Source organism: Oncorhynchus mykiss, unplaced genomic scaffold (genome assembly GCF_013265735.2).
Source record: "Oncorhynchus mykiss isolate Arlee unplaced genomic scaffold, USDA_OmykA_1.1 un_scaffold_130, whole genome shotgun sequence".
Classification (NCBI taxonomy): Eukaryota; Metazoa; Chordata; class Actinopteri; order Salmoniformes; family Salmonidae; genus Oncorhynchus; species Oncorhynchus mykiss.
Window position 1 is genome coordinate 795,675 of NW_023493663.1, and position 14,326 is coordinate 810,000.

At 40.2% G+C, this 14,326-nt stretch overlaps 1 protein-coding gene across 5 annotated transcripts in view; it reads left to right on the top strand.

Annotated features, from left to right (window-relative positions):
- Nucleotides 1–14,326, top strand: part of LOC110516979 (lethal(2) giant larvae protein homolog 1) — a 100,492-nt gene that overhangs the window by 24,466 nt on the left and 61,700 nt on the right. For all 5 annotated transcript variants that reach the window (XR_005041763.1, XM_036972244.1, XM_036972247.1 and 2 more), the window contains exons 3-4: nt 11,169–11,250; nt 13,628–13,785. Coding sequence is in view for 4 of the 5 variants with exons in the window: in XM_036972244.1 (XP_036828139.1) it covers nt 11,169–11,250; nt 13,628–13,785 (240 nt within the window). In the remaining variant the exon portion in view is untranslated. The remainder of the gene's footprint in view (nt 1–11,168; nt 11,251–13,627; nt 13,786–14,326) is intronic.

Sequence of the window (14,326 nt, forward strand, 5' to 3'; positions counted from 1 at the left end):
GGTGAATAGTAGTTAATTCAACAGGTAGATCAGGTATATAGACATGGTGGTGAATAGTAGTTAATTCAACAGGTAGATCAGGTATATAGACATGGTGGTGGTGAATAGTAGTTAATTCAACAGGTAGATCAGGTATATAGACATGGTGGTGAATAGTAGTTAATTCAACAGGTAGATCAGGTATATAGACATGGTGGTGAATAGTAGTTAATTCAACAGGTAGATCAGGTATATAGACATGGTGGTGAATAGTAGTTAATTCAACAGGTAGATCAGGTATATAGACATGGTGGTGAATAGTAGTTAATTCAACAGGTAGATCAGGTATATAGACATGGTGGTGGTGGTGAATAGTAGTTAATTCAACAGGTAGATCAGGTATATAGACATGGTGGTGGTGGTGAATAGTAGTTAATTCAACAGGTAGATCAGGTATATAGACATGGTGGTGGTGAATAGTAGTTAATTCAACAGGTAGATCAGGTATATAGACATGGTGGTGAATAGTAGTTAATTCAACAGGTAGATCAGGTATATAGACATGGTGGTGGTGGTGAATAGTAGTTAATTCAACAGGTAGATCAGGTATATAGACATGGTGGTGGTGAATAGTAGTTAATTCAACAGGTAGATCAGGTATATAGACATGGTGGTGGTGGTGAATAGTAGTTAATTCAACAGGTAGATCAGGTATATAGACATGGTGGTGGTGAATAGTAGTTAATTCAACAGGTAGATCAGGTATATAGACATGGTGGTGAATAGTAGTTAATTCAACAGGTAGATCAGGTATATAGACATGGTGGTGAATAGTAGTTAATTCAACAGGTAGATCAGGTATATAGACATGGTGGTGAATAGTAGTTAATTCAACAGGTAGATCAGGTATATAGACATGGTGGTGGTGGTGAATAGTAGTTAATTCAACAGGTAGATCAGGTATATAGACATGGTGGTGGTGGTGAATAGTAGTTAATTCAACAGGTAGATCAGGTATATAGACATGGTGGTGAATAGTAGTTAATTCAACAGGTAGATCAGGTATATAGACGTGGTGGTGGTGAATAGTAGTTAATTCAACAGGTAGATCAGGTATATAGACATGGTGGTGAATAGTAGTTAATTCAACAGGTAGATCAGGTATATAGACATGGTGGTGGTGGTGAATAGTAGTTAATTCAACAGGTAGATCAGGTATATAGACATGGTGGTGGTGGTGAATAGTAGTTAATTCAACAGGTAGATCAGGTATATAGACATGGTGGTGAATAGTAGTTAATTCAACAGGTAGATCAGGTATATAGACATGGTGGTGAATAGTAGTTAATTCAACAGGTAGATCAGGTATATAGACATGGTGGTGAATAGTAGTTAATTCAACAGGTAGATCAGGTATATAGACATGGTGGTGAATAGTAGTTAATTCAACAGGTAGATCAGGTATATAGACATGGTGGTGAATAGTAGTTAATTCAACAGGTAGATCAGGTATATAGACATGGTGGTGAATAGTAGTTAATTCAACAGGTAGATCAGGTATATAGACATGGTGGTGGTGGTGAATAGTAGTTAATTCAACAGGTAGATCAGGTATATAGACATGGTGGTGAATAGTAGTTAATTCAACAGGTAGATCAGGTATATAGACATGGTGGTGGTGAATAGTAGTTAATTCAACAGGTAGATCAGGTATATAGACATGGTGGTGAATAGTAGTTAATTCAACAGGTAGATCAGGTATATAGACATGGTGGTGAATAGTAGTTAATTCAACAGGTAGATCAGGTATATAGACATGGTGGTGGTGAATAGTAGTTAATTCAACAGGTAGATCAGGTATATAGACATGGTGGTGAATAGTAGTTAATTCAACAGGTAGATCAGGTATATAGACATGGTGGTGAATAGTAGTTAATTCAACAGGTAGATCAGGTATATAGACATGGTGGTGAATAGTAGTTAATTCAACAGGTAGATCAGGTATATAGACATGGTGGTGAATAGTAGTTAATTCAACAGGTAGATCAGGTATATAGACATGGTGGTGGTGGTGAATAGTAGTTAATTCAACAGGTAGATCAGGTATATAGACATGGTGGTGAATAGTAGTTAATTCAACAGGTAGATCAGGTATATAGACATGGTGGTGAATAGTAGTTAATTCAACAGGTAGATCAGGTATATAGACATGGTGGTGGTGAATAGTAGTTAATTCAACAGGTAGATCAGGTATATAGACATGGTGGTGGTGGTGAATAGTAGTTAATTCAACAGGTAGATCAGGTATATAGACATGGTGGTGAATAGTAGTTAATTCAACAGGTAGATCAGGTATATAGACATGGTGGTGAATAGTAGTTAATTCAACAGGTAGATCAGGTATATAGACATGGTGGTGAATAGTAGTTAATTCAACAGGTAGATCAGGTATATAGACATGGTGGTGAATAGTAGTTAATTCAACAGGTAGATCAGGTATATAGACATGGTGGTGAATAGTAGTTAATTCAACAGGTAGATCAGGTATATAGACATGGTGGTGAATAGTAGTTAATTCAACAGGTAGATCAGGTATATAGACATGGTGGTGAATAGTAGTTAATTCAACAGGTAGATCAGGTATATAGACATGGTGGTGAATAGTAGTTAATTCAACAGGTAGATCAGGTATATAGACATGGTGGTGAATAGTAGTTAATTCAACAGGTAGATCAGGTATATAGACATGGTGGTGCTGGTGAATAGTAGTTAATTCAACAGGTAGATCAGGTATATAGACATGGTGGTGGTGAATAGTAGTTAATTCAACAGGTAGATCAGGTATATAGACATGGTGGTGAATAGTAGTTAATTCAACAGGTAGATCAGGTATATAGACATGGTGGTGGTGGTGAATAGTAGTTAATTCAACAGGTAGATCAGGTATATAGACATGGTGATGGTGGTGAATAGTAGTTAATTCAACAGGTAGATCAGGTATATAGACATGGTGGTGAATAGTAGTTAATTCAACAGGTAGATCAGGTATATAGACATGGTGGTGGTGGTGAATAGTAGTTAATTCAACAGGTAGATCAGGTATATAGACATGGTGGTGGTGAATAGTAGTTAATTCAACAGGTAGATCAGGTATATAGACATGGTGGTGGTGAATAGTAGTTAATTCAACAGGTAGATCAGGTATATAGACATGGTGGTGGTGAATAGTAGTTAATTCAACAGGTAGATCAGGTATATAGACATGGTGGTGGTGAATAGTAGTTAATTCAACAGGTAGATCAGGTATATAGACATGGTGGTGCTGGTGAATAGTAGTTAATTCAACAGGTAGATCAGGTATATAGACATGGTGGTGAATAGTAGTTAATTCAACAGGTAGATCAGGTATATAGACATGGTGGTGCTGGTGAATAGTAGTTAATTCAACAGGTAGATCAGGTATATAGACATGGTGGTGAATAGTAGTTAATTCAACAGGTAGATCAGGTATATAGACATGGTGGTGAATAGTAGTTAATTCAACAGGTAGATCAGGTATATAGACATGGTGGTGAATAGTAGTTAATTCAACAGGTAGATCAGGTATATAGACATGGTGGTGAATAGTAGTTAATTCAACAGGTAGATCAGGTATATAGACATGGTGGTGAATAGTAGTTAATTCAACAGGTAGATCAGGTATATAGACATGGTGGTGGTGGTGAATAGTAGTTAATTCAACAGGTAGATCAGGTATATAGACATGGTGGTGGTGAATAGTAGTTAATTCAACAGGTAGATCAGGTATATAGACATGGTGGTGGTGAATAGTAGTTAATTCAACAGGTAGATCAGGTATATAGACATGGTGGTGAATAGTAGTTAATTCAACAGGTAGATCAGGTATATAGACATGGTGGTGAATAGTAGTTAATTCAACAGGTAGATCAGGTATATAGACATGGTGGTGAATAGTAGTTAATTCAACAGGTAGATCAGGTATATAGACATGGTGGTGAATAGTAGTTAATTCAACAGGTAGATCAGGTATATAGACATGGTGGTGAATAGTAGTTAATTCAACAGGTAGATCAGGTATATAGACATGGTGGTGAATAGTAGTTAATTCAACAGGTAGATCAGGTATATAGACATGGTGGTGAATAGTAGTTAATTCAACAGGTAGATCAGGTATATAGACATGGTGGTGGTGGTGGTGAATAGTAGTTAATTCAACAGGTAGATCAGGTATATAGACATGGTGGTGGTGAATAGTAGTTAATTCAACAGGTAGATCAGGTATATAGACATGGTGGTGAATAGTAGTTAATTCAACAGGTAGATCAGGTATATAGACATGGTGGTGGTGAATAGTAGTTAATTCAACAGGTAGATCAGGTATATAGACATGGTGGTGAATAGTAGTTAATTCAACAGGTAGATCAGGTATATAGACATGGTGGTGGTGGTGAATAGTAGTTAATTCAACAGGTAGATCAGGTATATAGACATGGTGGTGGTGAATAGTAGTTAATTCAACAGGTAGATCAGGTATATAGACATGGTGGTGAATAGTAGTTAATTCAACAGGTAGATCAGGTATATAGACATGGTGGTGAATAGTAGTTAATTCAACAGGTAGATCAGGTATATAGACATGGTGGTGAATAGTAGTTAATTCAACAGGTAGATCAGGTATATAGACATGGTGGTGAATAGTAGTTAATTCAACAGGTAGATCAGGTATATAGACATGGTGATGGTGGTGAATAGTAGTTAATTCAACAGGTAGATCAGGTATATAGACATGGTGGTGAATAGTAGTTAATTCAACAGGTAGATCAGGTATATAGACATGGTGGTGAATAGTAGTTAATTCAACAGGTAGATCAGGTATATAGACATGGTGGTGGTGAATAGTAGTTAATTCAACAGGTAGATCAGGTATATAGACATGGTGGTGAATGGTAGTTAATTCAACAGGTAGATCAGGTATATAGACATGGTGGTGGTGGTGAATAGTAGTTAATTCAACAGGTAGATCAGGTATATAGACATGGTGGTGAATAGTAGTTAATTCAACAGGTAGATCAGGTATATAGACATGGTGGTGCTGGTGAATAGTAGTTAATTCAACAGGTAGATCAGGTATATAGACATGGTGGTGAATAGTAGTTAATTCAACAGGTAGATCAGGTATATAGACATGGTGGTGAATAGTAGTTAATTCAACAGGTAGATCAGGTATATAGACATGGTGGTGAATAGTAGTTAATTCAACAGGTAGATCAGGTATATAGACATGGTGGTGGTGGTGAATAGTAGTTAATTCAACAGGTAGATCAGGTATATAGACATGGTGGTGAATAGTAGTTAATTCAACAGGTAGATCAGGTATATAGACATGGTGGTGGTGGTGAATAGTAGTTAATTCAACAGGTAGATCAGGTATATAGACATGGTGGTGAATAGTAGTTAATTCAACAGGTAGATCAGGTATATAGACATGGTGGTGAATAGTAGTTAATTCAACAGGTAGATCAGGTATATAGACATGGTGGTGAATAGTAGTTAATTCAACAGGTAGATCAGGTATATAGACATGGTGGTGGTGGTGGTGAATAGTAGTTAATTCAACAGGTAGATCAGGTATATAGACATGGTGGTGGTGAATAGTAGTTAATTCAACAGGTAGATCAGGTATATAGACATGGTGGTGAATAGTAGTTAATTCAACAGGTAGATCAGGTATATAGACATGGTGGTGGTGGTGAATAGTAGTTAATTCAACAGGTAGATCAGGTATATAGACATGGTGGTGAATAGTAGTTAATTCAACAGGTAGATCAGGTATATAGACATGGTGGTGGTGGTGAATAGTAGTTAATTCAACAGGTAGATCAGGTATATAGACATGGTGGTGAATAGTAGTTAATTCAACAGGTAGATCAGGTATATAGACATGGTGGTGAATAGTAGTTAATTCAACAGGTAGATCAGGTATATAGACATGGTGGTGAATAGTAGTTAATTCAACAGGTAGATCAGGTATATAGACATGGTGGTGGTGAATAGTAGTTAATTCAACAGGTAGATCAGGTATATAGACATGGTGGTGAATAGTAGTTAATTCAACAGGTAGATCAGGTATATAGACATGGTGGTGGTGGTGAATAGTAGTTAATTCAACAGGTAGATCAGGTATATAGACATGGTGGTGGTGGTGAATAGTAGTTAATTCAACAGGTAGATCAGGTATATAGACATGGTGGTGGTGAATAGTAGTTAATTCAACAGGTAGATCAGGTATATAGACATGGTGGTGGTGGTGAATAGTAGTTAATTCAACAGGTAGATCAGGTATATAGACATGGTGGTGAATAGTAGTTAATTCAACAGGTAGATCAGGTATATAGACATGGTGGTGAATAGTAGTTAATTCAACAGGTAGATCAGGTATATAGACATGGTGGTGGTGAATAGTAGTTAATTCAACAGGTAGATCAGGTATATAGACATGGTGGTGGTGGTGAATAGTAGTTAATTCAACAGGTAGATCAGGTATATAGACATGGTGGTGGTGGTGAATAGTAGTTAATTCAACAGGTAGATCAGGTATATAGACATGGTGGTGAATAGTAGTTAATTCAACAGGTAGATCAGGTATATAGACATGGTGGTGAATAGTAGTTAATTCAACAGGTAGATCAGGTATATAGACATGGTGGTGAATAGTAGTTAATTCAACAGGTAGATCAGGTATATAGACATGGTGGTGAATAGTAGTTAATTCAACAGGTAGATCAGGTATATAGACATGGTGGTGGTGAATAGTAGTTAATTCAACAGGTAGATCAGGTATATAGACATGGTGGTGGTGAATAGTAGTTAATTCAACAGGTAGATCAGGTATATAGACATGGTGGTGGTGGTGAATAGTAGTTAATTCAACAGGTAGATCAGGTATATAGACATGGTGGTGGTGAATAGTAGTTAATTCAACAGGTAGATCAGGTATATAGACATGGTGGTGAATAGTAGTTAATTCAACAGGTAGATCAGGTATATAGACATGGTGGTGGTGGTGAATAGTAGTTAATTCAACAGGTAGATCAGGTATATAGACATGGTGGTGAATAGTAGTTAATTCAACAGGTAGATCAGGTATATAGACATGGTGGTGGTGGTGAATAGTAGTTAATTCAACAGGTAGATCAGGTATATAGACATGGTGGTGAATAGTAGTTAATTCAACAGGTAGATCAGGTATATAGACATGGTGGTGGTGAATAGTAGTTAATTCAACAGGTAGATCAGGTATATAGACATGGTGGTGAATAGTAGTTAATTCAACAGGTAGATCAGGTATATAGACATGGTGGTGGTGGTGGTGAATAGTAGTTAATTCAACAGGTAGATCAGGTATATAGACATGGTGGTGGTGAATAGTAGTTAATTCAACAGGTAGATCAGGTATATAGACATGGTGGTGAATAGTAGTTAATTCAACAGGTAGATCAGGTATATAGACATGGTGGTGAATAGTAGTTAATTCAACAGGTAGATCAGGTATATAGACATGGTGGTGGTGAATAGTAGTTAATTCAACAGGTAGATCAGGTATATAGACATGGTGGTGAATAGTAGTTAATTCAACAGGTAGATCAGGTATATAGACATGGTGGTGGTGGTGAATAGTAGTTAATTCAACAGGTAGATCAGGTATATAGACATGGTGGTGGTGAATAGTAGTTAATTCAACAGGTAGATCAGGTATATAGACATGGTGGTGGTGGTGAATAGTAGTTAATTCAACAGGTAGATCAGGTATATAGACATGGTGGTGAATAGTAGTTAATTCAACAGGTAGATCAGGTATATAGACATGGTGGTGAATAGTAGTTAATTCAACAGGTAGATCAGGTATATAGACATGGTGGTGAATAGTAGTTAATTCAACAGGTAGATCAGGTATATAGACATGGTGGTGAATAGTAGTTAATTCAACAGGTAGATCAGGTATATAGACATGGTGGTGGTGGTGAATAGTAGTTAATTCAACAGGTAGATCAGGTATATAGACATGGTGGTGGTGGTGAATAGTAGTTAATTCAACAGGTAGATCAGGTATATAGACATGGTGGTGAATAGTAGTTAATTCAACAGGTAGATCAGGTATATAGACATGGTGGTGGTGGTGAATAGTAGTTAATTCAACAGGTAGATCAGGTATATAGACATGGTGGTGAATAGTAGTTAATTCAACAGGTAGATCAGGTATATAGACATGGTGGTGAATAGTAGTTAATTCAACAGGTAGATCAGGTATATAGACATGGTGGTGAATAGTAGTTAATTCAACAGGTAGATCAGGTATATAGACATGGTGGTGAATAGTAGTTAATTCAACAGGTAGATCAGGTATATAGACATGGTGGTGGTGAATAGTAGTTAATTCAACAGGTAGATCAGGTATATAGACATGGTGGTGGTGAATAGTAGTTAATTCAACAGGTAGATCAGGTATATAGACATGGTGGTGGTGGTGAATAGTAGTTAATTCAACAGGTAGATCAGGTATATAGACATGGTGGTGGTGAATAGTAGTTAATTCAACAGGTAGATCAGGTATATAGACATGGTGGTGAATAGTAGTTAATTCAACAGGTAGATCAGGTATATAGACGTGGTGGTGAATAGTAGTTAATTCAACAGGTAGATCAGGTATATAGACATGGTGGTGAATAGTAGTTAATTCAACAGGTAGATCAGGTATATAGACATGGTGGTGGTGGTGAATAGTAGTTAATTCAACAGGTAGATCAGGTATATAGACATGGTGGTGGTGGTGAATAGTAGTTAATTCAACAGGTAGATCAGGTATATAGACATGGTGGTGGTGGTGAATAGTAGTTAATTCAACAGGTAGATCAGGTATATAGACATGGTGGTGGTGGTGAATAGTAGTTAATTCAACAGGTAGATCAGGTATATAGACATGGTGGTGAATAGTAGTTAATTCAACAGGTAGATCAGGTATATAGACATGGTGGTGGTGGTGAATAGTAGTTAATTCAACAGGTAGATCAGGTATATAGACATGGTGGTGAATAGTAGTTAATTCAACAGGTAGATCAGGTATATAGACATGGTGGTGGTGGTGGTGAATAGTAGTTAATTCAACAGGTAGATCAGGTATATAGACATGGTAGTCTAAGATGAGATGAGGCCTGTCATTTTTATCATAGGTACGCTTCAACTATGACAGACAAAATGAGAAGAAAACAAATCCAGAAAATCACATTGTAGGATTTTTAATGAATTTATTTGCAAATTATGGTGGAAAATAAGTATTTGGTCAATAACAAAAGTTTATCTCAATACTTTGTTATATACCCTTTGTTGGCAATGACAGAGGTCAAATGTTTTCTGTAAGTCTTCACACACTTTTGCTGGTATTTTGGCCCATTCCTCCATGCAGATCTCCTCTAGAGCAGTGATGTTTTGGGGCTGTTGCTGGGCAACACGGACTTTCAACTCCCTCCAAAGATTTTCTATGAGGTTGAGATCTGGAGACTGGCTAGGCCACTCCAGGACCTTGAAATGCTTCTTACGAAGCCACTCCTTCATTGCCCGGGCTGTGTGTTTGGGATCATTGTCATGCTGAAAGACCCAGCCACGTTTCATCTTCAATGCCCTTGCTGATGGAAGGAGGTTTTCACTCAAAATCTCACGATACATGGCCCCATTCATTCTTTCCTTTACACGGATCAGTCGTCCTGGTCCCTTTGCAGAAAAACAGTCCCAAAGTATGATGTTTCCACCCCCATGCTTCACAGTAGGTATGGTGTTCTTTGGATGCAACTCAGCATTCTTTGTCCTCCAAACACGACGAGTTGAGTTTTTACCAAAAAGTTATATTTTGGTTTCATCTGACCATATGACATTCTCCCAATCTTCTTCTGGATCATCCAAATGCTCTCTAGCACACTTCAGACGGGCCTGGACATGTACTGGCTTAAGTAGGGGGACACGTCTGGCACTGCAGGATTTGAGTCCCTGGCGGCGTAGTGTGTTACTGATGGTAGGCGTTGTTACTTTGGTCCCAGCTCTCTGCAGGTCATTCACTAGGTCCCCCCGTGTGGTTCTGGGATTTTTGCTCACCGTTCTTGTGATCATTTTGACCCCACGGGGTGAGATCCTGCGTGGAGCCCCAGATCGAGGGAGATTATCAGTGGTCTTGTATGTCTTCCACTTCCTAATAATTGCTCCCACAGTTGATTTCTTCAAACCAAGCTGCTTACCTATTGCAGATTCAGTCTTCCCAGCCTGGTGCAGGTCTACAATTTTGTTTCTGGTGTCCTTTGACAACTCTTTGGTCTTGGCCATAGTGGAGTTTGGAGTGTGACTTTTTGAGGTTGTGGACAGGTGTCTTTTATACTGATAACAAGTTCAAACAGGTGCCATTAATACAGGTAACGAGTGGAGGACAGAGGAGCCTCTTAAAGAAGTTACAGGTCTGTGAGAGCCAGAAATCTTGCTTGTTTGTAGGTGACCAAATACTTATTTTCCACCATCATTTGAAAATAAATTCATTAAAAATCCTACAATGTGATTTTCTGGATTGTTTTTCTCATTTTGTCTGTCATAGTTGAAGTGTACCCATGATGAACATTACAGGCCTCTCTCATCTTTTTAAGTTGGAGAACTTGCACAATTGGTGGCTGACAAAATACTTTTTTGCCCCACTGTAGCTGTGTGAACTGACTGTGCTGTGTGTATATAGCTGTGTGTATATAGCTGTGTGTATATAGCTGTTTTCCTTGACTTTGCTGTGTGTATATAGCTGTGTGTATATAGCTGTTTTCCTTGACTGTGCTGTGTGTATATAGCTGTGTGTATATAGCTGTTTTCCTTGACTGTGCTGTGTGTATATAGCTGTGTGTATATAGCTGTGTGTATATAGCTGTGTGTATATAGCTGTTTTCCTTGACTGTGCTGTGTGTATATAGCTGTGTGTATATAGCTGTATTCCTTGACTGTGCTGTGTGTATATAGCTGTGTGCTGTATTCCTTGACTGTGCTGTGTGTATATAGCTGTGTGTATATAGCTGTGTGTATATAGCTGTATTCCTTGACTGTGCTGTGTGTATATAGCTGTGTGCTGTATTCCTTGACTGTGCTGTTAGTTATGGATCTCCAGGGGTGGAGTTTACAGGACTACACAGAGACGCTGCAGCCGTAGCGCAGATACACTTCCTCCAAGGACAGGTAAGCCTGTTAGGTCACTTCCTGTAGGACAGGTAATACTGTTAGGTCACTTCCTCCAAGGACGGGTAAGACTGTTAGGTCACTTCCTCCAAGGACGGGTAAGACTGTTAGGTCACTTCCTCCAAGGACGGGTAAGACTGTTAGGTCACTTCCTCCAAGGACGGGTAAGACTGTTAGGTCACTTCCTCCAAGGACGGGTAAGACTGTTAGGTCACTTCCTCCAAGGACGGGTAAGACTGTTAGGTCACTTCCTCCAAGGACGGGTAAGACTGTTAGGTCACTTCCTCCAAGGACGGGTAAGACTGTTAGGTCACTTCCTCCAAGGACGGGTAAGACTGTTAGGTCACTTCCTCCAAGGACGGGTAAGACTGTTAGGTCACTTCCTGTAGGACAGGTAAGACTGTTAGGTCACTTCCTCCAAGGACGGGTAAGACTGTTAGGTCACTTCTACAGATATGCTTAGACGAGGAGGTCCTCGGTTTTGTTCCCATTTGAGAGATCTGGGATTTCTCCAGAATTTCAGCCAGTATTTAGGTCAGGAATGGGCCACTAACTAAAATGCTTTATTGTGCTCCAACAATCATGACAATATGCAATGATTTTATCTGTCTTAATATTTCATGACAATATGCAATGATTTTTGTCCAATTTGTCATGAAAATGCGCTGAGGGGAAAAGTGGTAGATTTGAATTTAATAGGGATCCCCATTAGTTCCTGCAGCAGCTACTCTTCCTGGGGTTTATTATGGATCCCCATTAGTTCCTGCAGTAGCTACTCTTCCTGGGGTTTATTATGGATCCCCATTAGTTCCTGCCAAGGCAGCAGCTACTCTTCCTGGGATTTATTATGGATCCCCATTAGTTCCTGCCAAGGCAGCAGCTACTCTTCCTGGGGTTTATTACATATCCCCATTAGTTCCTGCCAAGGCAGCAGCTACTCTTCCTGGGGTTTATTACGGATCCCCATTAGTTCCTGCCAAGGCAGCAGCTACTCTTCCTGGGGTTTATTACGGATCCCCATTAGTTCCTGCCAAGGCAGAAGCTACTCTTCCTGGGGTTTATTACGGATCCCCATTAGTTCCTGCCAAGGCAGCAGCTACTCTTCCTGGGGTTTATTATGGATTCCCATTAGTTCCTGCCAAGGCAGCAGCTACTCTTCCTGGGGTTTACTATGGATCCCCATTAGTTCCTGCCAAGGCAGCAGCTACTCTTCCCAGGGTTTGTTATGGATCCCCATTTGTTCCTGTCAAGGCAGCAGCTACTCTTCCTGGGGTTTATTATGGATCCCCATTAGTTCCTGCAGCAGCTACTCTTCCTGGGGTTTATTATGGATCCCCATTAGTTCCTTCAGCAGCCACTCTTCCTGGGGTTTATTATGGATCCCCATTAGTTCCTGCCAAGGCAGCAGCTACTCTTCCTGGGGTTTATTATGGATCCCCATTAGTTCCTGCCAAGGCAGCAGCTACTCTTCCTGGGGTTTATTATGGATCCCCATTAGTTCCTGCCAAGGAAGCAGCTACTCTTCCTGGGGTTTATTATGGATCCCCATTAGTTCCTGCCAAGGCAGCAGCTACTCTTCCTGGGGTTTATTATGGATCCCCATTAGTTCCTGCAGCAGCTACTCTTCCTTGGGTTTATTATGGATCCCCATTAGTTCCTGCCAAGGCAGCAGCTACTCTTCCTGGGGTTTATTATGGATCCCCATTAGTTCCTGCCAAGGCAGCAGCTACTCTTCCTGGGGTTTATTATGGATCCCCATTAGTTCCTGCCAAGGCATCGTACGTGTCTAGAGAGCTCGTAAGCATATCTAGTGGTTGTGTGCATATCTAGTGGTTGTGTGCATATCTAGTGGCCGTGTGCATATCTAGTGGCCGTGTGCATATCTAGTGGCCGTGTGCATATCTAGTGGCCGTGTGCATATCTAGTGGCCGTGTGCATATCCTAAATGTCCTGGATTGGTTGAAATTGTAAGCCCTCTTTTTGTACGACGCCGATGGGGTCAGTTTTATGCAATAATGCAACGATTTGACTGTTTTTATTGCAGAAATAGTGTGGTGATTGGTTAAATATGCCCTCGCATAATTTGCAGGGAATTGTTGATTTGTCAAAAATATGTGTGATGGCGTGTGATCCTGGATTTGACTGTTAGGATTGCACTGTTGGGATTGAAATAGTTTAACTGCACAAATCAGTTGACTGCATACCCACAAGCCTCTGCAGCCCCTCATGAGGTCAGATATTTTGTAGCCCCCCCCTCCCCCCCCATCAAAGTTGTCCATCCCTGGTTTTAGGTGCTAGGTAAATTTTTATTTACAAATTCACCCTTCAGTCCCTCCTTCCTGGTCTGTGATGTCATCCTGGTGTTGTGCTCTGATAGGGCCGTCTGTTGTCGCTGCTTGATGACAACACGCTGCACCTGTGGGAGCTGGGCGGAGCTTCCCGGGACAGGGGAGGGGCTAAGAGCGAGGGTGTGGTCTACCTGGAAGAAAAACGCAACTACAGTCTCCTGGGACGACCTGGACTAGAGAGCTGCAGGTACACACACACCACACCACACCATTACACACCACACCATTACACACCACACCACACCACACCACACCACACCATTACACACCACACCACACCACACCATTACACACCACACCACACCCCACACACCACACCATTACACACACACACACACACACCACACCACACCACACACACACACACCACACCACACCATTACACACACCACACCACACCACACCATTACACACACACCACACCACACCACACCATTACACACCACACCACACCACACCACACCATTACACACCACACCACACCATTACACACCACACCACACCACACAACACCATTACACACACCACACCACACCACACCACACCATTACACACACCACACCACACCACACCATTACACACACCACACCACACCACACCACACCATTACACACACCACACCACACCACACCACACCATTACACACACCACACCACACCACACCACACCACACCATTACACACCACACCACACCACACCATTACACACCACACCACACCACACCATTA